A 24,149-nucleotide genomic window follows, 5' to 3' on the forward strand; every position below is an offset into this window, starting at 1 on the left:
GTTTTTGCATGTAAAATCTGAACAATGCACATACAAATGATGCCATTAGTTGAGCTTAATTTCAGCCCAATTAAAATCTTTTGCAAGAGGAATTGCTTGATTCGCACAATGTGCCTGAATGCCCGGTCCGGTTTGTCATTCAAACCTTGCTTAATATACTGTAACATAACATTTTATTTAGTGTTGCATGTTCCATGGATCATTTGGTGTGACAGATTGTAATGATGTGGAATCAATCATTTTACATTTACAATTTTTACATAGGTGTCATTCTGAACAGTTGTAAGTTTTTTATATATATTTTTTGTTTGAATGGCTACACATATGACTGTTGGTGTAGACTAAACCGAAAGCTTTTTACCCCACGTTCCCAGTTCAAATAGCACCCCCCCCCCCTCCCCCCTCCCGGTCAAACCACAATTCTGTGCATGACCTTTTCATTTGTAGTTGTTACAATGCCCCTACACTGTAATGGTTTATGGTTTTCTTCTATGTGTATGTATATTCTGAGTTTCTGTTGTCCATGAATCTTGCAGTGCTACACAGGTACTTGTTGATCCCTGGATGAATAAACAAATAAAACACGTCAATGGTGGAATCTTGCAGTGCTTCAGGTACTTGCCGAAATGAATGCATGGAAAAGAATGTTGTTCTTATTTTCAGCCTGAGACTGGTCTGATGCAGCTTTCCTCACTACTCTACACTGTGCAAGTTTCTTCACCTCTGCATCACTACTGCAATCTACAAATAACCACTTGAATCTGCTTACTGTAGTCAAACTTTGGTCTGCCTTTACAACTGTGACCCCCCACCAGTTCCCTTCACAACCAAACTGACACTGACTATGCCCTGATGCCGTAGGGTATCTCCCATCAACCAGTACAGTTTTTTGTCAAATTGTGCCACAGCAATTAGATTCAGTATCTCTTCATTAATTGTCTTAGCTGGTAATCTTGTTTGTAGACAGGTCCACAGCCTCAATATTTTTTAAAAGAAAACGTTCTTCATTATGGGCAGTACAATTATCAATTTATTAGCTACTGGTCAATTTTGACAACATAATCGTTGTCAAGTAACCTACAAAACAGATCAAGCACAGAAAGACTAGAACAAATTCAACATGTAATATGTATAACAAATTCAAAAATAAAAAAATAAAAAATTGTAGATTGTGAATTTGACACAGGGTACATCCTAGTACTTACGTAGATTGTTTCTATGTAACATTCTGCAACATATGTGACATATACACTGACCAGCCAGAACATTATGACCACCTACCTAATAGCCAGTACGTTTGTCTTTGGCATGGATAACAGCAGTGATGCATTGTGGTATGGAAGCAATGAGATCTCAGTAGGACACTGGAGGGAGTTGATACACAAAAATCACCTAGCTCCCGTAAATTCCGAGTAGGTGGGTGACCTACTCCGATGCCACATTCAATAACATCCCAGATGTGTTCAATCGGGTTCAGATCTAGCGAGTTGGGGGACCAACACATCAACTGCAACCTGCCACTGTGATCCTTATATCATTCCAACAAACTCCTGGCCTTGTGAAATGGCACATTATCTTGTTGGAAAATGCCACTGTCGTTGGAAAACGTGATTGTCTTAAAGGGGTGTACAACCACTGCAACCAGTGTGCGATACTACTTGGCCTTCATGGTGCATTGCACGAGCTCAACTGGACCCATGGATGCCCACATGAATGTTCCGTAGCGCATAACGGAGCTGCCACCAGTTCGTCTCCATCCTGCAGTACAGGTATCAAGGAGTTGTTCCCCTGGAAGGTAGCGAATTAGTGCCTTCCCATCAGCATGGTGAAGGAGGTATAAGGATTCATCAGACCATGCGACACTCAGCCACTATGCCAATGTCCAGTGCCGATGGTCATGTGCCCATTTCAGTCATAGTTGCCAATGTCATGGAGTTAACATTGACTGTGTTCAGACACACTCGTACTCTGCCCAACATTAAAGTCTGGTATCAGTTCCACCGCAGTTCGCTGTCTGTCCTGTTTCACCAGTCTGCCCAGCTTACAACATCTGACATCTGTAATGAGGGGTGGTTGCCCAGTCCCATGCAATCAGGATGTGGTTTCACACTGGTTTTGCCACATGTTGAAGAAACTCGCTACAGCACTCCTCGAACACCCAAATTGTGCAGTTTCCGAAATGCTTGTGCCAAGTCTCTGGGCCATCACAATCTGCCCTTGGTCAAACTCAGATAGATTGTATGTCTTTTCCATTCTACACAGACAGCACACTTACTGATATACATGCATCATGAGTATGTCTGACTAGCAGTTGTTCCTCACCAGATGACGCTGCTATTGTGTGGATGGGTTTATATCAATAATATGTTGGTGGTCATAACACTGTGGGTCATCAGTGTAAATCAATCTATGAGTCCACATGTGGAACCATAAATCAGCATTAACATGACCCATAACAAACTTGTACAGAAAGTTTATAATAAATGTTGGGGAATCATGTACCTTAAGCAAATATTTAAAATAAAATAATCAATTTTGACAATACAATGTAACTAGATAGATAAAAAATCTATTCACCACACAGCAGCAGGAGAACAAACATATAAAAAAAGGTTTTACATCCGCAAACTTTTGGAGACAGTGGCTGAACAATCAGTCTTTCCTTCCCATCCCGTCCGGTAAGTCTCCCTTGACCAAGGGTTCTGGGTGACTTTTCTGAACTCTACCCATTTTCCTAAACCTCTCCACTCCTTTTCCTTCACCGTTCTTCCTTACACTTCAACCCTTCTATGGGAAGAAGCAGCCATTGGCTCTGAAAGCTTGCATGTGTGAAACCTTTTTTTATATGTGAGTTTTCCCGCCACCGCTTGATGAGTAGATTTTTTTATCTGTCCAGTTACACTAATCAACTATTTGACATCCAACCACAGAAAAACAGCATTATTCCACAAATGAATCTCAGCTTATTCTTTCGACACATCCATATGCAAAATGAAGTCTAATCAGCTGGTCTAACATATAAGAAATATACAACCAAGAATACTACACATGTATAGTTATGTAATGCATTATACATAATTCATAAGTGTAAGGAGTTGTGATAATTAGATGTTACATTTCCAAAATGTACTACATGTAACATTGGTTACATCAGAGCAAAATAAACCTAAGATAGGAATGTGAACTATACAGCACATATTGTGAGAAGAATTGAGTGAAAGTTATCACAGCAGCATATCAAAATTATAATACATGTAACATTGCTTACAAAGTCAGAATAATTCTAATAACAGGAATATCAAATGTATATTACATGCAGCAAGGAAAATAAAATGCATAAATAAAACGTCATTTGCATAATTAAAGAAGAACAATGATAAGAATTGCAATTCACCTAAAACTATCATTAAATGAACATCAGTGTCACAAAACATGAAATGAAACCAGTTCAGTTGGATAAGGGAAAATCAGAAATATGACAGGAATGAGTGTCATCATAGACACATTTCCGAATAACAACCTATATAACCTTGGTTACAAAGTTATAGCCAAGTAACCCTAACAACATAAACACGAGCTGTGTATTACACACAGACTATAAATCCACATAAAAAGCCTCATTTGCAAAATAAATGTTGTACTGCACAGTTACATGAATTGCATATGTGGGGACAATGACCCACAAGGACTGGAATTGAGATCAAAGAACATGTGTTTAATGTCTTTATCTTATTAGCTCTTTGACCAGCCTGTTGATGGTAGCCGACTTTCATGTACTTGTATTTTGGTGTCTTTCATTTTATGCAAATAAAGTGGATCAATTTTGTTCTAACAGTATGCGAGTGTTATTGCACCTGCTCACCTACATGGAGTACACCACTGACTTGTGACAAGCACAGTACCTCGTAAACTTCATATATGTGCAATGCTGCATTCCCATCAAACAATGTCCAGTAATCCTACACAAAGGTCACTGGGACCTTTTCCCCAGCCAAATATTGTTCAGTTGATTTATGAAGTCAACAGTGAGAACCACTAAATTTCGCCTCCCACTCACAAGATAGACCATGTTGATCATTTGCAATAAAGTAATGTGATGCCTCCCTCAGACCTTACTGATTTCACTATGGAAGGAGAATACAATATACCATTCCCATTTTTCCCCCTTGCAGAACCCAGCAGGCCAGGCCACCTACGAAGAATTGTGATTTATCTCCACACTCGATCAATGGGTTTCCATAAGACGACATTACTACACCATATTATTTGGTTCCTTATGGACCAGTTTCGGTGATATTCATATCCCACAGCATGCATTACCTAAACTGCCATTATTTCAACCTGAACACCTGCCGACTTGGTTTCCTAGAGCAGTAACTGTACTGTTTACCAAAAACATTATCAGCAACAAGGTGAAAAATGCTGCTTTTCTGTGTGATACTGGATGCTGTCACCAGTTACGTCATACTGTCACTCTCAACCACCTGCAATTTTGAAACAGTACAGGTGGCTCTACTGCAGCAGTTGCACAAATCACTGGAGCAGCAAATTGTGCATGTGATATATGCATAAAAATTAAGTAGCAGTACACCTTCCCAGTTCTGGCATCATCTAAGGGAGTTGTGGACACTAATCTTATGCCTGACGGTGCATTATGAGCAACATAGGTAAGCAAGTCAGCCTCTCAAATCCAAGTTTGTTTGATTACTAATGAGGGCAACACGCACAATAAATTCAAGACTGCACACTGAATTTTTGCACTGCAAGATGGAGACCATTATGACCCACAAACCACCGGTGGTCTACAGCACTTGCAACCATACTACACTGTGACACATTGACTGGAAACAAATACAAACCAAACACATCTGAGAAACATGATTCTTATGATGGAGGTCAGACTCACTCAGCTCCCGTGATGCCTCACAATCAGCTGCGTATGTCAGACCAGTCTGCTATTGATATAACTCAGAGTTCCAGCAACAGCTAACACAGAGTGCTCATTTGCGTTGGTTTATTCACGTTTCAGAGCATCAATCCACAAATGTACCACATCTTGCTTGCACCCAAACACCAATCGCGACCTCCAGTAGGCATCACAGATTGCGCAAATAAGCAAGTACACTGAAACCTTATATTTATTTAATTGGATAGATAAAAAATCTACTCACCAAGCAGTGGCAGAACACACACATAAAAGATTGTTGTAATTTGCAAACTTTCGTGCCAGTGGCTCCTTCTTCCGGCAGAAGGGTTGAAGAGGAAGCAAGAGGGGTGAAGGAAAAGGACTGGAGAGGTCTAGGAAAAGGGGTAGATTTCAGGCAAGTCACCCAGAACCTCGGGTCAGGGGAGACTTACTGTATGAGAGGAGAAGAAAAGACTGATTGTTGGGGACTGCATCAGACGAGTTTTGAAAACCTGAGAGCTTAAAGATGGAAGACAGGGTAATACACAGACAGAGATTACTGGCTTAAACATCATGCATGAGTTAATAAGAGTGAAAAGCTAAGTGCATCGTATGTAACATAGGCGGGAGGGGGCAGTGAAAAATAGGGGGAACGATGTAGAAAACTAAAACAGAGTGAAGCACAGGGTACTTACAGTGAAGCAATGCTGAGACGGAAGAAATTAATGTAAATTGAGGCCAGGTGGGTGGTGAGAACCAAGGACATGTTGCAGCGCTAGTTCCCACCTGCAGAGCTCTGAGAAACTGGTGTCTGTAGGAAGAATCCAGAAGGTGCGTGTGGTGCAACAGGTGCCAAAGTCACAAATGTCATGTTGTAGAGTGTGCTCTGCAACAGGATACTGTGAATTGCCAGTATACACCCTCTGCCTATGCCCATTCATCCTAATTGATAATTTGGTAGTAGTCATGCCAATGTAGAAGGCCGAACAGTGTTTACGTAACAGCTGGTATATGACATGTAGCTCTCCATTTGATAGAATATGTTTTGTCAGTTACAGGGCTGTTATAGATGGTGGTAGGAGGGTGCATAGGGCAAGTCTTGCAGCAGGGACAGTCACAAGGGTAAGAACCATAGGGTAGGGAGATGGGTGCAGAAGGAGCATAGGGTCTAACATTAATACTGCAGAGATTGGGAGCACGGCAGAAAGCTATTTTAGGTGTGGTGAGCAAAATTTCAGACAGAATGGATCTCATTTCAGGGTATGATTTTAGGAAGTCATGCCCCTGTTGAAGTAGCTGATTAACACATTTGAGACCAGGGTAATACTGAGTCACCAATAGTGTCCTCCGAAGCTGTTTTTTTGGAGGGATCAGCAGAACTAGGACTGGATGTGATAGCCCGGGAAATCTGCTTTTTAACTAGGCTGGTGGAGTAGTTACGTGCAGTGAAGGCTGAGGTGAGAATGGTGGTGTACTGCTGTAAAGAGTCTGCATCCGAACAAATACATTTACCTCAGATGCCAAGGCTGTATGGGAGGGAACGGTTGACATGGAAAGGATGGCAACTGTCAAAATGTAAGTACTATTGTTTGTTGGTAGGTTAGGATGAATGGGAACAGGCAGATGATGTAACTGGTAACTTGCAATATCCTGCTGCAAAGCATGCTCTATAACATGACATTTGTGACCTCTGCGCCTGTTTCACCACATGCGCCATCTGGATTCTTCCCCCGGACACCAGTTTCTCAGAACTCCGCAGGTGAGAACTAGCACTACAACATGTCCTTAGTTCTCACCATCCACCTGGCCTTAATTTATGTTAATTTCTTCTGTCTCAGCATTTCTTCACTGTAACTACTCTTTGCTTAGTTTTCTACATCTTTCATTGTCTTTCCCGCCTATTTTTCACCGCCACCCCCTTCCACCACTGTTATGTACAATGCACTTAGCTTTTCACTCTTATTAACTCATGCATGATGTTTAAGCTGTACTCTCTTTTGTGTACTACCCAGTCTTCTACCTTTTAAGCTCTCAGTATTCAAATCTCATCCAATGCAGTCCCCACAATCAGTCATTCCTTCTCATCCTGTACGGTAAGTCTCCCCTGACCCACGATTCTGGGTGACTTTCCCGAAATCTACCCCTTTTCCTAGACCTATCCAGGCCTTTTCCTTCACCCCTCTTCCTTCCCCTTCAACCTTCAGCCTGAAGAAGGAATTATAACAGTCTTTTATGTGTATGTTCTGCCACTGCTTGGTGAGTAGATTTTTTATCTATCCAATTAAATAATTTTGTTAATAATTAATTGTTCTTGTTGTTATAAACCTTATATGTGCAAGCGTGACCGATTTGACTCATTGGTCCAATCATAGTGGCTGTTTGTATGTTCTTGATGGAAACACAGTCCAGTATCTTCTCGTTGAGTCTGACCCTTAAATATGCATATCCTGAAAACAGCTGCCAGGCCTCAAATTTCAGGATCTCTTCCACAGCTCTGGGTGGTGAATGATACATCTATTAAGATGTATGGTACCACAACTTGGGTTTACATGTAGGTGGGGTAGGAATCAGCAAATGGACAGCACAAGGGAAATGGTTGCTTGAGTACGAGTTGCAGAGAATGGATGACTCGACATGATGGGCAAACTGGGCAGTGCAAAACGAGAGGTAAAAATGTGAGTCAGTGTGTGTGGAGTCTGAAAGAGACATTGGTGCTCCAGTGTTAAGGGAGATGAGTTTGAGTTGATTGAGAAGGTCAGCCAAGAGAGCACCTCTCAGGCTGGTTCTGGAGGATCACCAAAGTGGATCGTGCACATTAAAGTCACCGAGCAGCAAAAAGGGGTGCCCAATAAAGTGGAGGAAGTCTGCCCTAGTGACACCAAATGACAGAGCAATGGGGATGGTACAAAGAGAAAAGGTGAAGCAAGGACGGAAAATGCGGACTGCAACAGCTTGCAGCCAGGTGTTTAGTGAAATGGTTTGGACTACAAACATCATCCCAGATAAGCAGCATTATGCCCCCATGAAATGGAATGCTGTCCTCGGAGGGAAGGTTAAAGCTGACTGGAAAGAAATGCTACAGGTCAAAGCAGTTGCGATGGAACAATTTTGTTTCAACTGAAGGGTTGTCACTGCAGCAGCTGCTAAGTGCCAGCCTTTGAAGACTCATTGCTACAGGGTGCAGAGACTGGATGATCCAGCTCCTTGGGATCTACGGGGGCATTGGCATTCTCGCTGGGTCAGCCTGCAGATTCCAGAACAGAAAAATGGTTGGCACAGCACACAGGCGAAACAGAGGTCAGTCGGGTGAGGGTATCATGAGGTGACACCACTGAAGAGGACGTCTGAGTCACTGAAGGAGAAGACCATTTGCCTTTTTATGATTTATTGGAGCCTTTGCGGTTGGTAAATGAAGAATCAGATGTTTGATGGCTGGAGGGATGTAAAAAGTTTTTGCAGGAGTATTCTTTCCGGCCTGCCGGTTGCGTAGAAGGTGATTTCGCTGCCAGAGGTGAAAATTTGGGGGCTTGTTGCACAGCTGGGGGAGAAGGAGATGAGGATGCTACCATGACACTGGGTAATTTTATAAATGCAGTGCTGAATTTGAGGTTGCAAGTCCGCATGGCCGTGTCCTTCATGGAGCGAGGTGTAGCAACAACAGTACTGTAAGTGCCAGATGGTAAAATGCAGGACTTTCGACTAGTCAACAACCTGTGAGCAATAGGGTAAGGCACTTTTTCCGTCACCTGGATTTCCTGGGCTGCCTGCTTCTCAAGATATACGGGACATTCTTGGGATGAGGCTGCATGGTCACCAGCGCAATTTACACGGCGGGGAGAAGGAGGCGGGCAATCACCCTCATGAGCATCCCTACTCCAAGTAACATATATGGTCGTATTTTGACAGGACATTTGAGTGTTGTTGTAATGTTGACACTGGTAGCAGTGCATTACGTTCGGAATGTAGTCAGACCCTGATGACTTCATAGTCTGCTTTGGTCTTTGATGGAAGCACTATTCTATCAAACATGAGAAAAAGAGTGCATGTAGGCACTGAGGATGCAGCAACCCTTTTCATGACCCAATGGACTGCAGTGACACCTTGATCAGAGAGGTGAGTTTGGATTTCTCCCTTGGTCAGACAATCGTGCTGCCTAGTGTAAATAAGGTATTCTATCTGGACATCACAACTGGGGAAATGTTGTTCGTCAAAGGTCGCCAGGGAGGAGTAAAGCCTCCAGTCGAGCATAGAGAGCTGCCAGTTGGGTTTACATGTGTAGGTGGGGTAGGAGTCAGCAAACGGACAACACACAGGAAATGGTCGCTCGAGTATGAGTCAGAGAAAATGGACCACTCTAGATGATGGGCAAGCTGGGCAGTGCAGAATGAGTGATCCAAAAGTGAATAAGAGTGCATGGAATATGAAAGTAACATGGGTGCTCCAGTGTTAAGGCAGATGAGGTTGAATTGATTGAGAAGGCCAGCCAAGAGGGCACCTCTCGGACAGGTTCTGGAAGAGTCCCAAGGGGATGGTACACATTGAAGTCACTGAGCAGTGAAAAGGGAAGAGGGAGTTGCCCAATAAGATGAAGGAAGTCTGCACTAGTGACACCGAGTGACAGAGGAATGTAGATGGTACAAAGAGATAAAGTGATTGTCCTGTCAAAACCCGGCCATATTTGTTGGTTGTAGTTGTGATGCTCATGAGGGTGTGAAGGTGACTGCCTGCCTCCTTCTCCCTGCTGTTTCAATTGCAATGGTGACCATGCAGCCTCATCCCAAGAATGAGCGAGCAGTCCTGGAGATCCGGGTGAAGGGAAAAGTGCCTTACGCTGTTGCTCGCAAGTTGTTGGCTAGTCAAAAGCCTCGCATTTCACTTAAAATACAGTTCTTGCTTCACCTCGCTCCCCGAAGGGCACAGCCATGCAGACCTCAAATTCAGCACTGCAGTTGTAAAATCATCCAGTGTCATGGTAGCAGCATGGCCTCCTTCTTCTCCAGCTGTGCAACAAGCCCCCAGATTTGCACCTCTGACAGCAAACACACCTTCTACACAACCGCCAGGCTGGAAAGGACACAAGGAATACTCCTGTGAAGACTTTTTACATCCCTCCAGCCAACAAACATTTGGTTCTTCATCTACCAACTGCAAAGGCTCCAAGAAATCAAACAAAAGCAAATGGTCTTCTCCTTCATTGACTTGGAGATTCTCTTCAATTGTGTCGCTGCATGACACCCTCACCTGGCCGACCTGTATTTCACCGGTGCGCACAACCAACCATTTTTCTGCCCTGGAATCTGCAGGCTGACCCAGTGAGAATGCTGACCTCTCTGTAGATCTCATGGAGCAGGATCCTCCAGACTCTGTGCCCTATAGCCCTAGTGACCTAGCAACACCCACTCATTTTCTGCCTCCAGGAAACAAAATTGCGCCCTTGTGACTGCTTTGACCCTTTGCATTTCTTGCCAGTCCGCTTTGACCTTCCCCATCTCATGGGGAAGTCATGCAACTCATCCGGGATGACGTTTGTAGCCAATCTATGTGAAGAATTCAGTGTTCAATAGGCCTTGACGCAAACAGGATTGCCTTGGAGGAGCTAAGCCCCTGGCTGTTGTAGTGCTTAAGAATCACAATTAGTCTCCAAAAGCAAAATGACACTGTGTAAAGAAGGGCAGGCAATTTCATCAATACCTTTCTGAATATAAAGAGGATTACCAGTAGCAAAGGACTGAGCCCCTTCAGAACATGATGCCATGTGGAACCAAGGTGCAGTTGAGAGAGTCTTGGAATCTTTAGCCTCATTCCACTTACATTTAGTAGACGTAGACTGAGGTGGTGATTGGCTCATTGTTGGAAAATCTCCCATGATTGCCAGCATCTCCAATGGTGTGCCCCTCTCAGAGGTGGGCTGAACCATCTTAAGTGACTGTTCACACCTCAGCTAACATCTCCTGCACTCCTGTCAGAGGGACCAATTGGCAATTTGGGAAGGTAACAGTTCAGGCAATCACCTCTACCTTTGTCTGGCCTGTACCAAGAGGTACGTGCGAACCCTACCTGTCAATATGGGAAAGTATCAAGAGCAGTGAACAAGTGTGTTCAATAATGATTACCCAGTCACCTGTTATGCAGCAGACATGTGGGCTGGCCTTCAGGAGTGCCCAGGGAGGAAGAAGAAACAAAGAGGAACCTCAAACACCAAAGCAGAAGAAGGATACAAGATGGAGAATGTAAAAACAAATAAAGAAAAAACAGTGAAAGGACTGTTCTGATGTCAGGCTACTGAAAATACATGACACATTCCCAAAAATATACCACACGTATTCCCCAAAGGAGGGGAAAAGAATATCAGGACAGCAGACATGCAGTAAGTGAAAGGATGCTGCAAAGGCTGGGGTGCCATGGTAGCCAAGCATGAGCTCACCAAAGAGTGGTGAGCCCCCTGGGGCATCTAATTTAATGTCAAATGGACAGTGAACAACACGTGCAAGATGCAGAATCGCTTCAGACGTGATGGTGCTAGTATGTCGTTTCTTCAGTATCAAGAGCAGTGAACAAGTGTGTTCAATAATGATTTATTAGGTATAGTAAAAACAATTAACCATTGAATATTCATTCTCACTAAGAGCATAGTGTCAATAAAAATTTTAACAAAGTCCACAACACAAAACTTTACACAGATGGTCCTCCCTTCGATTGTACACGATCCAGTCACAATAATGTGACCACTGTCTATGTTCAATGTCAATGTACAATAACAACGCACAGATGGGAAATGGCAGCATTGGCAGTGGAGGGTATATAAAGCACGTTGAGGGAGGAAAACAGTGCAATCATCATCATAATGCGGTAACGGAGTGATTTATCTGACATCCAAAAGGGCACAATCATTAATTTTCAGGCAAAGGGTGGAAGCATTTCCTCCGTTTGTAAACTGTTTGTGTGCCTAAATATTAAAGTACACTCTGGATGGCAAAATCCTGTTAACCAAACCACGCGTTGAGGTAGCTCTGGTGGAATATGGGCCACAGGTGACAGGGGAGAACAATGGCTGATAAGCTGTATATGGGAGAAATGACGTGCAACTGTTGAGCAGCTGACCATCGAGATGAAACAAGGGGCCACCAACAGTGTCTCCTCAGCGACTGCTCAGTGAACATTGCTGCATATGGGCCTATGCAGCAGGTGCCTGCTTCCTGCACCAATACTGAATGCTGTTCATTGGTGACGAAGCCTTGGATTTGCAAGCCAGTACTGCAACTGGACATCCACTGAATGGCGACAAGTAGCCTTTTCAGATGAACCACGTTTTATGCTCCATCAGACAGATGGCCATTGGCACCGATGGCATGAAATGTCTGACAGCAAACACTCTGCAAAAATTGTTGGAAGGGTCCAGGAAGGAGGGCATTCCCTGGGTAATCTCATCATTCTGGAAGGCACAATGGAGCAACAAGTATGCATCTATCTTTGGGAACCATTTACATCCCTAAACGCAGTTTGCTTTTCCCTTTCAGCATAAAATATGGCATCTACCGGGAAGACAATGCAATGTGTAACACAGCACGCAGTGTACATGCATGGTTCGAAGAGCACTAGATGAGTTTATCGTATTCTCGCCACCGAGCTCCCTGGATTTAACCCAATCAATGATCCATAGGACAACCTCAATTGGGCTGTTCAAGCCATGGACCTTCAACTGAGAAACCTACTGCAGCTGGCCATGGCACTGGAATCAGCAGAGCTCCACATACCAGTTGGTAACATCCAGTACCTCACAGACACCCTTCCAGCACATCCTGCAGCACTCCGCACTGCAAAAGGTAGTTATTCAGGCTTTTGAAAGGAGGTTACATTAATGTGACTGGACAGCATACATGTCGTAATCATGTTGGCACTGAAATATGCAGTATCAACAGTTAGAGAGGTTGCATATGTAGAATGTACAATGGTTCCTTCTCAAAGGTACGAACAACTGGACACTGAGGCATGCTTAAGAGAATTCTCATACCATACAAATATGTTCTTGATATCATGCAGATGACGGAAGAGTATAAGGATGGGGGTATCTGTGGCCAGTGTCAACTTCAATACATCCTCTTTGGCTGTAGTGCTGTGCCATACTTTAAAATAAAATTGTGGCACTGTTCTCCTGAATAAATTCATCGATTCAGGAGAGTAATAGGATTGTAGTCATTTGTTTATATCATTACACCCACAATGTATGGATCTACTGCTAGATGAACAGATACAGATGGCCTGCTGGACTGGGATCACAAGCAGAATGAACATTAATAGCTAATAACAGTCCTGTCTCTTCATGGAGCACAATTGCTTCAATAACTCAATTTATTGATTGTTTGGCAAGAACAAACGCCTGTGAAACTTTACAATTTGCTCACAGTCCTCATCTCATCTATTTCTGATTTGTTATTCTACTCTGGTTGTGCATCACATCACTGTGCGTGTTATAGGTGAGAAATACAGTAGAAGAAGAGGGATGAAGTAGTGAAGGCAGCAGAGGATCAAGTAGGTAAAAAGACGAGGGCTAGTAGAAATCCTTGGGTAACAGAAGAAATATTGAATTTAATTGATGAAAGGAGAAAATATAAAAATGCAGTAAATGAAGCAGGTAAAAAGGAATACAAACATCTCAAAAATGAGATCGACAGGAAGTGCAAAATGGCTAAGCAGGGATGGCTAGAGGACAAATGTAAGGATGTAGAGGCTTATCTCACTGTGGGTTAGATAGATACTGCTACAGGAAAATTAAAGAGACCTTTGGAAATAAGAGAACCACTTGTACCAACATCAAGAGCTCAGATGGAAACCCAGTTCTAAGGAAAGAAGGGAAAGCAGAAAGGTGGAAGGAGTATATAGAGGGTCTATACAAGGGCGATGTACTTGAGGACAATATTATGGAAATGGAAGAGGATGTAGATAAAGATGAAATGGGAGATACGATACTGCGTGAAGAGTTTGACAGAGCACTGAAAGACCTGAGTCAAAACAAGGCCCCCGGAGTAGACAACATTCCATTGGAACTACTGACGGCCTTGGGAGAGCCAGTCCTGACAAAACTCTACCATCTGGTGAGCAAGATGTATGAAACAGGCGAAATACCCTCAGACTTGAAGAAGAATATAATAATTCCAATCCCAAAGAAAGCAGGTGTTGACAGATGTGAAAATTACCGAACAATCAGTTTAATAAGCCACAGCTGCAAAATACTAACACGAATTCTTTACAGACGAATGGAAAAACTAGTAGAAGCCGACCTCGGGGAAGATCAGTTTGGATTCCGTAGAAATACTGGAACACGTGAGGCAATACTGACCTTACAACTTATCTTAGAAGAAAGATTAAGGAAAGGCAAACCTACGTTTCTAGCATTTGTAAACTTAGAGAAAGCTTTTGACAATGTTGACTGGAATACTCTCTTTCAAATTCTAAAGGTGGCAGGGGTAAAATACAGGGAGCGAAAGGCTATTTACAATTTGTACAGAAACCAGATGGCAGTTATAAAAGTCGAGGGACATGAAAGGGAAGCAGTGGTTGGGAAGGGAGTAAGACAGGGTTGTAGCCTCTCCCCGACGTTATTCAATCTGTATATTGAGCAAGCAGTAAAGGAAACAAAAGTTTGGAGTAGGTATTAAAATCCATGGAGAAGAAATAAAAACTTTGAGGTTCGCCGATGACATTGTAATTCTGTCAGAGACAGCAAAGGACCTGGAAGAGCAGTTGAACAGAATGGATGGTGTCTTGAAGGGAGGATATAAGATGAACATAAAAAAAAGCAAAACGAGGATAATGGAATGTAGTCGAATTAAGTTGGGTGATGTTGAGGGTATTAGATTAGGAAATGAGACACTTAAAGTAGTAAAGGAGTCTTGCTATTTGGGGAGCAAAATAACTGATGATGGTCGAAGTAGAGAGGATATAAAATGTAGACTGGCTATGACAAGGAAAGCGTTTCTGAAGAAGAGAAATTTGTGAACATCGACTATAGATTTAAGTGGCAGGAAGTCGTTTCTGAAAGTATTTGTATGGAGTGTAGCCATGTATGGAAGTGAAATGTGGACAGTAAATAGTTTGGACAAGAAGAGAATAGAAGCTTTCGAAATGTGGTGCTACAGGAGAATGCTGAAGATTAGATGGGTAGATCACATAACTAATGAGGAAGTATTGAATAGGATTGGGGAGAAGAGAAGTTTGTGGCACAACTTGACCAGAAGAAGGGATCGGTTGGTAGGACATGTTACGAGGCATCAAGGGATCACCAATTTAGTATTGGAGGGCAGCGTGGAGGGTAAAAATCGTAGGGGGAGACCAAGAGATGAATATACTAAGCAGATTCAGAAGGATGTAGGTTGTAGTAGGTACTGGGAGATGATGAAGCTTGTACAGGATAGAGTAGCATGCAGTGCTGCATCAAACCAGTCTCAGGACTGAAGACCACAACAACAACAACAACAACATAGGTGAGCTTATAGATTGCCCAGTTTTATCAGCATAGATGACACTGCACTGTTTTTATACCAAAGCCCATACAAACTCACAGCGATAAAGGATCTAGACTACAGCATTCTATGCGGACCAGAGTAAATCTCAGTCCTGCAGCTTCTGTGAAGCATCGGTTTATGCCTCAGGCCAACTTGACTACTTGATCCCCTGATGACATTTACATGCAGCACACAAACAACAGGACTTTTTTCTCATAGTATATTTTTGTATTTACATAAAATAGCAAATTTCATTTAAAAATTGAATTTACTCTTTATATTCAGAGTGTCCTTATGAAGCTAAATAACAAATGTTCCGCCCACATATCTAAGCCAACAACAAAAATGGAACAGTGCCAAATTTAATGCCATTTGCTTCAGAATATCCACAAATATACCACCTGCTATTGGAGAGAGGCATGCAGGATTCATAATCTGGTACAATGCACTTGGGATATGGTTGTTACATTCTACACCCTGGATGTGTTTGAGGCTTGATATCAAGGCAGTTCTGTCTGTACTTATTAAACTGAAACTTACAAGCACATGCACAATGGAGTATGAACACAAATTTGATAAGTGCAGCACAACATATTACCAATAGTCAAAAATCTCCCAGCCTATGAGTACACCATTAGTTTCAGGAGACCTGTGTTCTATTCACGAAACTGTGAATGAAGCTGTTGGAAATAAGGGAAGCTATTGAGATTGTGAAGCACCTGAAGTGTATGCAAGCTAGTGTACAGTGTATATGTGTAAGATTTAGTGTTATGCACAAGTGAAAGATTCCATGCAACAAAATCTCTGATCTATGTTTATTCTTTGTTTTCCAGTTATATTATTTACTCTGTTGTTTGTTTGCTCTTTCACTCAAATGTCATTTTGTGTTACGGGTTATTCCTAAAGTAATAAAAAGAGTTTTGCTAACCCGCAACAGTTGGTGACCCTGGCATGATGTTACGACAGTCGCCGGCATTCAACTGGACCGTTTGCACTCCGTACCATACCACCTCGCAAAAAGTACAGTTGCGTCAACCGCATTGCACACTCAATCACGTCGCGCATCTTCTGCACTACAGGGCAGCCGCGCTGCGCATCTATAGCCTACTTATCCCGCAGTACTACTACAATGGTAGATCAAGTTCCTGCACCACTAGCAGGTGCAACTGCTGGTGCAATGATAAACCATGTCACAGTAAAACCACCGCCATTCTGGCAGCAAAATCCTATGCTATGGTTTGTGCAGTTGAAAAGCCAATTTATCCTAGCACAATTCACCGCAGACCACACAAAATATAGTTATGTTGTGGCAGCACTCATCGAAGAGACGGCACTGGAGGTGCAGGATATTCTATTGTCACCACCGAGCATGGACCGATATTCGGCGATTAAGATTCATTAGATTTTTGTAGTCCGAGGCGAAAAGGCTGGAAAAACTACTTTGTAACGAAGAGTTGAGCAATCGCACGCATCGCAGCTGCTGTGTCGATTATGCACGCTGGGAAGCAATGCAGTAAGCAACGACATTCTGCAAAGCATTTGGCTATCACGCCTACTTCCTGATGTGAACAGTGTGCACCGGAGATCTAGATGCACTAGCGCAAACTGCCAACAGAATATCTGAAATGTATCCATCTGTGTGCATTGCAACAGTTAGCTCACAACCGCAGACAGACAGCAACTTTACTGTGTTACAAACTCAGATCACTGAACTTGCCACACAAATCGCTGCACTGCCAACTCAGAACAACAGTCGCCAATCTCGTTGCTAGCGCTCACCTGGTAAACGCAGTCACTCACTTTTGTCTATGAAAGCATATTGGTACCACCGCCGATTTGGGTCCAAGGCAAGAAAGTATAGCCAATTTTGTGAGCAGGGACATGCAACAGGAGGTCAGTGATGATGGCCACTGACGCTCTGAATGGCAGCCGTCGATTGTTTATCACAGACCAAGGTATGAAATTACAGCTCCTAGTAGACACAGGCGCAGATGTATCAGTCTACCCATCTGCCCGTTTGCCACTTTGTAAGCGTGATGGTTACCACTTCTTTGCAGCCAATGGTTCTACAATAGCTACATACGGTCATACCAGATTAGTATTAAACCTAGGCCTACAACCCCTGTTCAAATGGCAGTTTGTCATGGCAGACATCACACATCCTATACTGGGGGCACATTTTCTATCTTTATATGGACTTATGCCTGACCTCCGGCATTGACGCCTGCAGACAATAGTACTAACTTAGCTTGCAGAGGACTAGTATGCCATGTGGAAGATGCTAGCGTCAGAATGATAACTGGAAAGAAATTCTCCGTTTATAAAACTTCTGAAACAGTTTCCTGAGATCATGTGTCAAGCTCCCATGCTAGCCCCCAGTGCAGCAGTCCACAGTGCACTACATTTTGACCACGCCTGGGCCACACGTTCATGCTCGACCACATCATTTAACGCCACAGAAATTGAAAGCACTGGTTAAACATGCTCGCACAGGGGATCTCTCGTCTGTCATGTAGCAGTTAGGCATCTCCCATTCATGTGGTACCGAAAAAGAACAATGGATTGTGTCCTTGTGGAGACTATCGACAGCTAAATCCAAGAATGATTCCAGACTGGTACCCCATACCACACATCGAGGATTTCACGTCCAATGTCTACGGAAGAACATATTCTCTATGCTGGACCTCGTTAGAGCTTTTTACCAGATACCCACGGCACCAGACGATGTTCCTAAGATAGCTGTATGCACAACTTTTGGGTTGTTCGAGTCCACTTGCATGCCTTTCAAGCTATGTAACGCTGCTCAGACATTCCAAAGATTTACGGATGAGGTCACACGTTACGTGGATTATTGCTATGTATACATAGACAATGTTTTGGTCATGTCACACTTGGAAGCTGAACATCTGTCACCCCTACGGCAACACTTTAACCATCTATGAGAGCATGGCCTCATTATTAATCCACCCACATGTGACTTTGGGGCAGCAGAAGTTCAATTTCTTGGCTAAATCATTAATACTTAAGGAATTCGGCCATCAAAAGAGAAGGTAGATGCAATACTTGGCTTTCCATGACCTACTACAATCAAGGAACTACGATGTTTCCTCGGTGTCACAAACTTCTATCCTCGTTTTGTCCATAACCACGCCCAACTAACTGCATCACTGAACAAATTCATACAAGGCAAACCAACATCAAAAGATTAACTTCAGTGGAATCTAGAAGTTGAAATGACATTTCCTGATTTGAAGACTGCCATCAGTAAAGCAGCACTCTTGGCGCACCCAGTACCGCAGGCGCAACTTGCTCTGATGGTTGAGGCATCCGCTTCCTCAATTGGTGCTGCACTACAAAAATGCGTGGATGGACACTGGCAACCACTAGCCTTCTTTAGCAAAAAGTTGTCACCTTCACAGTAAAATTGGTCAACATATGACCATGAGCTGTATGCTGCTTACGCATCCATGAAAAAGTTCTGACACATGTTAGAGGGACAGTAGTTTGTTTTGCTAATGGATCACAAGCCACTGATATATGCTTTCTGACAACACCCAGATAAAGTTTGACCATGACAGCTTTGACATCTTCATTTTATGGTCAATTTACTACTAACATCATTCATGTCGTAGAGGAACTGAACAAGCCAGCTGATGTGCTCTCACATATAGAAGCTATTTCTGAAGCGGTGGTGAAACAATTGGATGATGAATTACGTGATTTGTTGATGTAACCGTCAGGCATGCAACTCCGCCGCATCATGCTACCACCATCAGCTATTGAGCTATATTGTGAGGTTGCCAATAACAGGCCACAGCCATTCGTTACTACAACTTCCAGCAGTAGACTATCGCTTCACTACACAACATGTCGCATCCAGGTGTTAGAAGCACAACAAACATGGTGAAGTGAGCGTGCGTCTGGCCACACATGGACAGAGATTGTAAGCAATTTGTACGACAGTGCATGGCTTGTCAATGCAATAAAATTAGTAGACATGTCAGATCAACGCTTCAAAGCTTCATCCCTCCAAATCTATGGTTTGAACATGTATATTTAGATCTCAAAGTACCTCTCCCGCCGTCGGAAGGACACAATTACTTTCACACAGTTATAGACTGTTATATACGGTGGCCTGAAATATTTCCGATAAATGATATAACTGCAGAATCTGTCGCAACTGCATTCTTTTGTGGGTGGATTGCCAGTTTCGGCATACCCTTGTGAATCACAACTGACCAGGGCAGACAATTTGAATCCTATCTCTTCAAAGCACTCTCTGTCTTACTTAGCATGAAGCAAATCAGGACCACAGCGTACCAAACAGCAGCAAACTATTTAATTGAGCGTATGCACCACCAGCTCAAAGCATCGCTGCGATGCCACGATTCGCAACGGTGGACAGAGATGATACCTATCTTTCTCTTAGGTCTACGTGCGCCCCTGAAAGAAGACCTCCAAGCAACTACAGCGGAGCTCATGTATGGTCAACTTATATGCCTTCCTGGTGAGTTCTTCACCAATGTACAAGATGAATCCATTGACTCATCAGAGTTTGTCAATAAGCTGCACACATGAATGACACATATGTCCAGTGGCACCAAGGGATCAGCTGAACCGCCACCCATCCATGTTCAATGAGCTACATGAATGCCACTATGGTTTTATTCGCAATGAAGTGGTACACAAGCCGCTGCAGCCACCCTATGACGGACCATATAGTGTAGTTCACAGGCAAGACAAAAAATTCACTGTTGACATAATGGGCACACCGACGGTCATCAATGATGTCGATAGACTTAAGCCAGCCTTTCGTGTAAGTACCACAGATCACGACCCAGTTGCACCCACCACAGACATGCCAAGTACTTATCTACTACCTCACCATGCACTGTGAAGCAGCCGCAATGGTCGTCAGAACCCACCACCAGTATGAGACCTGTTGTCCGGTCATCAAAGCCCACCACCAGGAAACCAGCAGTTACCAGTATGCGATCTGTTGTCACCCAGTCCAGACCACATGTCAGGTTCAATGAGAAATATCGGTGACATTAGGGGGGGGGGGGGGGCGCAGCTAGTAAACAGTGTATATGTGTAAGATTTAGTACTACGCACAAGTGAAATATTCCACGCAACAACATCTCTGACACTGCCTATGATCTATGTTTCTTTGTTTTCCAGCTATATTATTTATGCTGTTGTTTGTTTGCTCTTTCTCTCGAACATCATTTTGTGTTATGGGTTATTCCTAAAGTAATAAAAAGAGTTTTGCTAACCCACGACACACCCATACAACTTGAAGAGAGAATGGTTACAAGTCAGGTCTAATGATGTCCTGACAACCAACTACCCCTGTACCAGTTCATTAAGAAACAGGTCCACAATGTGGATGCAGTTACATGAAAGATAAGAAGAAAACTAACACTGTATATGAAGCATTCTCTACAGAAAAACAGTCACTTCTGCCACCTTTTTATTAAATGACAAGCGCATCACCCACTTTCAACTTTGGATGTCCAATTAATTATGGACAGTGCTGGTGATAGTTACATGAAAAATGACTTTAGGTATTGTAAATAGAGTAACTTTTTCATAAACCAGAAATCTAAAGAACAAAATGAAAACTGCTGGAAGGCTGACAAATGTGGATTATTTATTACAGATCATTTTACTGCATAACATGGCACTGCACTCAAAAGGAGTTCATTCAAAGTGAAAGTGAAAGGTGCTTGACTGATCTCCAACAGTTTCAAACTAATTTCAGTACATCTCTATGGAAAAAGATGCATTCAGCATATGGAGACATTAAAACAACACAGTCCAAGACAGTAGGCCTTACTAGACAACACAAGTAATTCACGTACATTATGGAGACTGTTCAATGAGTGTGTGCTGAGTAATCCTGAACCTTGAGGTATAGGCATAGTATGATGTCAATAATGATGATATCACTAAGATACTCATCATGACAACAATCACAACATGGATATCAAATTTGCTGTTTCTATCTACATGGTACATTTTGGAATAGGGAAGCTAAAACAGTTAAGTCTCATGATTCTGGCTATGCTAGGTTAAACTAAATATAGATGACTTCTTCACGGTGGCTAATTTACAGCATTCATATCATGACAATATGGAAAATGGGTTATGCAAACTGAATCACATGCTACAACTAACACTGTACTAAACGGCGTGAAACATGAATGTTGGCACGATATCACACTCAGTGTGTATTAATGGCACTTGCACTATTAGTTTGATTAACATTGGAGTTTACATTCAGGATAGGTTTCGCTTTTGTATTAGTAAGACAGTAGTGGGAAAATAATTAGGATTTCTTTGAATATCTCCTAATTCTATAACATCAGTCGTGCTTATTCGGCAGGTATGCAAACTTGTGCACTCCGTGGAAATAAAAATCGAAAACTAAGAAAAAGTTTCCGGGTTCGTGATTTTTCTCTTTTCCAGAGAACAAGAAACAAAAGATTAACTAACACAGATACTCTAGGCATCACAGTCTCCTTCCCGGCACAGAGAATGCCTGGTCAGACTAAAAAAATGAGATCTGTTCGAAAACTTTGCAACGACAACAGACTGTCACTTACTTTAGTCGATCACATGTGCGACATATTCGAGTATTAAACTGCAGCGCAATTAAAACTGATGGTCAACTTCCTACTTAGTCTTACAAGGGTTAACACATATATTGCTTAATGTATTGTAAACAAAAACCAGCTGAGAAACTACTGTGTACAAAGTGATAAGCAGGAAGATACGTCTGTTACCAAAGAGATATTGCTAGAGAGTTCCATCTTTTACGACTACATAAAAGTTTAGGATATCCCCAGCCATTGTAGTATATTTATGTAATCTCTAACGATATTTTTAAATTGCACAACTTAAGTCTTATTTTTAAAATAATTTGGTTGCTTTGATACAATTGGCATTCCAATGCACAAGAGAACTTACTTCACAAAATTTTGAACCGACTTTCCACATGCACTGAAACGCGTCAATAGCTATTCTTGCTACCAACGTCACATGCAGAAGTTAACATCGATTACCGTACCTCAGCACAATTGCAGTACTTTGTTTGAGCACGACTCCGAACAGTTTACCACAGTTCCGTAAATCTTCGACTCTGCTGGAGCGCTCGGTCGCCCCGCGATCTAGCAACATCTTTTGGTACCGTTTTCACGACATATCTAAGCTCTGTAATATATTATCATGATCATAATTAGTTTGGGCCCTGTACAGTAATCTACATATTTTTTTCTTCTTCTTCCAAGTGTCTGAACTCTTGGCCTGTTATGGACTATTCCTAGTCAAGAAGCTGTCTTGCCACCTTTTCACTGGCCGACCTAGCAACCCTACATCGTTAGGAATGGTATTATAGTAGTGTAGTGTGGATTTTGGGACCCTCTTTGAGCCCAATGGTTGCAGACATCCAGTGCAGTTGTTTTGGTAGTTCTCTACAAGGGGGTGAAAGCTATATGGGCGAAGAGGCAACAAGCCACGTAGTTCCATTCCAGACCACTAGAGGCGCCATGGGTCAAACGAAGCTGGAATTGACCAATGAGAGCTGTCTAAACTCCAATGGTGGTTGTTTTGAAATATTCTATCGTCTTGCTCTGCACTGAAGTCTGTGGTCCTCGGTTACAGTCGTCTTTGTATTTGTTTCATATTTACATACTTCTTATCTTTATTATAAACGGATTTTTTACTTTAAATTCATAAAGCTCACCGTGGAATTGAAGAAATTTCCTGCTGAAAAATGTCCACAATTAATTGTAAGACATTTAATTTTTCATTAAATAATCTCGTAGCTTATAAATCAAATGTATTCTCTTCTATCGTGAATTAAGCAGTGTGTTTTCCATTTGTTTATTTAAATAACTTTGATATGTCTGTAGTAGTTTTATTTAATGAAGACGTTTATGTTTTTTCAGAATATTCAACACAACAGATCGACGTTGAAATACTCCTGCAAGTTCCCCGGCTGTTCATCTGGCTATTACGTGGATTCAACGGAGAAATTTTGCAACAGGTATTTCTGCAGGTTTCCAAAACAACCCCAAGAGTTGCTTCTAAAGTGGAAGAGTGTTTGTAAACTGTCAACAGATGAGAACCGTGCTTCTTATTTTGTTTGTGAAAATCATTTTTTCGAAGAAGATTTTATGAATAGAAGTAGGCATAGGCTAAACAGGGGTGTGTTTGTAAAACATTTGACAGGTGTTCCTTCTGAAATTGCCAAAATCGCTAATGAATCAGGTGACACTGTTGTTAATAGTGAATTGAGCCTACCAAGCACTAGTGGTGCTATGGCAACTGTTCATTTTACAGCTGCTAATACCAGAAGTGAAACTGGTGTTGATGAACTACAAAGCCTTAGTTGTGCTGTGGCAAGTAGTTCTTATGTAGGTGTTTGTACCAGAAGTGGATCAGGTGAAACTGGTGTTAATAGTGAATTAGACTTACCAAGCACTAGTGGTACCATGGAAAATCTTTATTATACAGGTGCCAATACCAGAAGTGAAACTGGTGTTAGAGAATTACCTGGCACTAGTTGTGCTGAGCAGAGTAATTCATTGAGTGATGCACCTCTTAAATTTTTTATCTCACCTCAAAATGAATCTGCAGATGGTGAGTACACATTCTTATCTGAAACATTTTGTAATGAGGAAAGTGGGGTTTTAGGTACAGGGGTTTCAAAAGCAGACTTAACTCCAACAAAATCA

The 24,149-nt window shown here is 42.4% G+C and overlaps 1 protein-coding gene across 3 annotated transcripts in view; it reads right to left on the reverse strand.

Moving 5' to 3' along the window:
• LOC124551709 (28S ribosomal protein S31, mitochondrial) overlaps positions 1 to 22,603 on the reverse strand; it is a 73,668-nt gene extending 51,065 nt beyond the window's left edge. Inside the window, exon 1 of one of the 3 annotated variants that reach the window (XM_047126461.1) lies at positions 22,481 to 22,603. In XM_047126461.1, the coding sequence (XP_046982417.1) occupies positions 22,481 to 22,590 (110 nt within the window). In that variant the 5' untranslated portion in view covers positions 22,591 to 22,603. Of the gene's footprint in view, positions 1 to 22,016; positions 22,166 to 22,380; positions 22,400 to 22,480 lie in introns of those variants that run through there. The other 2 variants (XM_047126463.1, XM_047126462.1) reach the window with 2 other exon arrangements.
• Positions 22,604 to 24,149: the final 1,546 nt, after the last annotated feature.

The sequence above is a fragment of the Schistocerca americana genome, chromosome 1, assembly GCF_021461395.2.
Source record: "Schistocerca americana isolate TAMUIC-IGC-003095 chromosome 1, iqSchAmer2.1, whole genome shotgun sequence".
NCBI classification, from domain to species: domain Eukaryota; kingdom Metazoa; phylum Arthropoda; class Insecta; order Orthoptera; family Acrididae; genus Schistocerca; species Schistocerca americana.